Below are 1,459 nucleotides of genomic sequence, written 5' to 3' on the forward strand. Positions count from 1 at the left end.
AAACGTCCTTGGATTATAGGAGATGAGACTATTTTAGGACTTATGACTGACATTGTAGGTAAGTATAAAATGAATTTTTTCCAAAAGAATCATAAAGGTATAATCATTTAGTTATACACATAGGTTATAAGGTAAAAATTTTATTGAAGAATGTCCTGATTTTCTATTTTAATCCATAACACTAAGGTGTAAGCATGCCTTTAATTAAGACTCATTGCTAATGTTATTTTTTATTATATATTCTAGGACTAGTATTTGCTCATCAATGAGAAACACACATATTTATAATTAAATAAGTTTCATAAAAATCAACTTAAGTGAATTTTCTAAGGTTCTATTATATGGTAAAATAAACATTAACCTTAACATGGTAAAGGTCTAAAACACCAATATGTTTTGGTTCATTTCAACTTAACTCATGGTGATCTTTTAAAATTAGGCTGAGTGCTGTTGAAAATAATATAGTTGATGCTGTTTTTGGTATATAATGTATTCCTTAAAGTGAATTCTATCTACACTTGGTAAAACTATTCAAGATAGTTTTAGATGGTAAATGTGTTAACATTTCAAAAAAAGTTATCTGCTTAATTGGGTTGATTATTCAGCATTGCCTAAAATCTTATATGAAATTTAAGGTATTAAACAAACAAAAAATATAGCTCTGGTGACCAGAGACGAGTGTGCTTCTGGGCCCCATAGTAAGTTTCCTACATACAGCCTCTTCTTTAAGATCAGGAAATGTAACAAACTTCCCTAAAACATACAAATAAACATAGAGAATTAGGCAAAGTGAGGTGACAGAGGAATATGTTCCAAACAAATAACAACATGAAACTGAAGACCTAAGTGAAGTGTTGATAAGTAATCTACTCGATAAAAAAATCAAGGTAATGATTATAAAAATGCTCAATGAATTAGGGAGAATGGACAAAAACAGTGAGGAGTTAAACAAAGAGATAGAAAATATAAAGAAGAACCAAACAGACCTGAAGAATACAATAACTGAAATAAAAATACACTGGATGGAATCAACAGTAAATTAGATGATACAGAGGAATGTGTCAGTGAACTGGAAGACAAGAGTAGTGTAAATCACTCCAGCTAAGCAGAGAAAAGAATAAAGAATTGAAAAATAAGGGCAGTTTAAGAGACCCCTGGGACAATATCAAGTGTACTATCATTCACATTATAGGGGTCCCAGAGGAGAAGAGAGAAAGGGGCTGAGAAGTTATTTGAAGTGATAATAGCTGAAAACCTCCCTAACCTGGGAAAGGAAACAGACATCCAGGTCCAGAAATCACAGAGATAAGATCAAACCAAAGAGGTCTACACCAAGACACACTGTAATTAAAATGTCAAAAAATAAAGAGAAAGAGAAAATCTTAAAAGCAGCAAGGGAAAAGCAAGTAATTACATACAACAGAACTCCCATAAAACAGTCAGCTGACTTTTCAGCAGG

The 1,459-nt window shown here is 31.8% G+C and overlaps 1 protein-coding gene across 1 annotated transcript in view; it reads left to right on the top strand.

Moving 5' to 3' along the window:
* The window catches only part of KYNU (kynureninase), a 99,239-nt gene that overhangs the window by 30,195 nt on the left and 67,585 nt on the right, over positions 1-1,459 (top strand). The window contains exon 3 of the mRNA XM_007467469.1: positions 1-58. This exon is cut by the window's left edge and continues 37 nt beyond it. Coding sequence (XP_007467531.1) covers positions 1-58 — 58 coding nt within the window. The remainder of the gene's footprint in view (positions 59-1,459) is intronic.

The sequence above is a fragment of the Lipotes vexillifer genome, unplaced genomic scaffold (genome assembly GCF_000442215.2).
Source record: "Lipotes vexillifer unplaced genomic scaffold, Lipotes_vexillifer_v1.1 scaffold265, whole genome shotgun sequence".
NCBI lineage: Eukaryota > Metazoa > Chordata > Mammalia > Artiodactyla > Lipotidae > Lipotes > Lipotes vexillifer.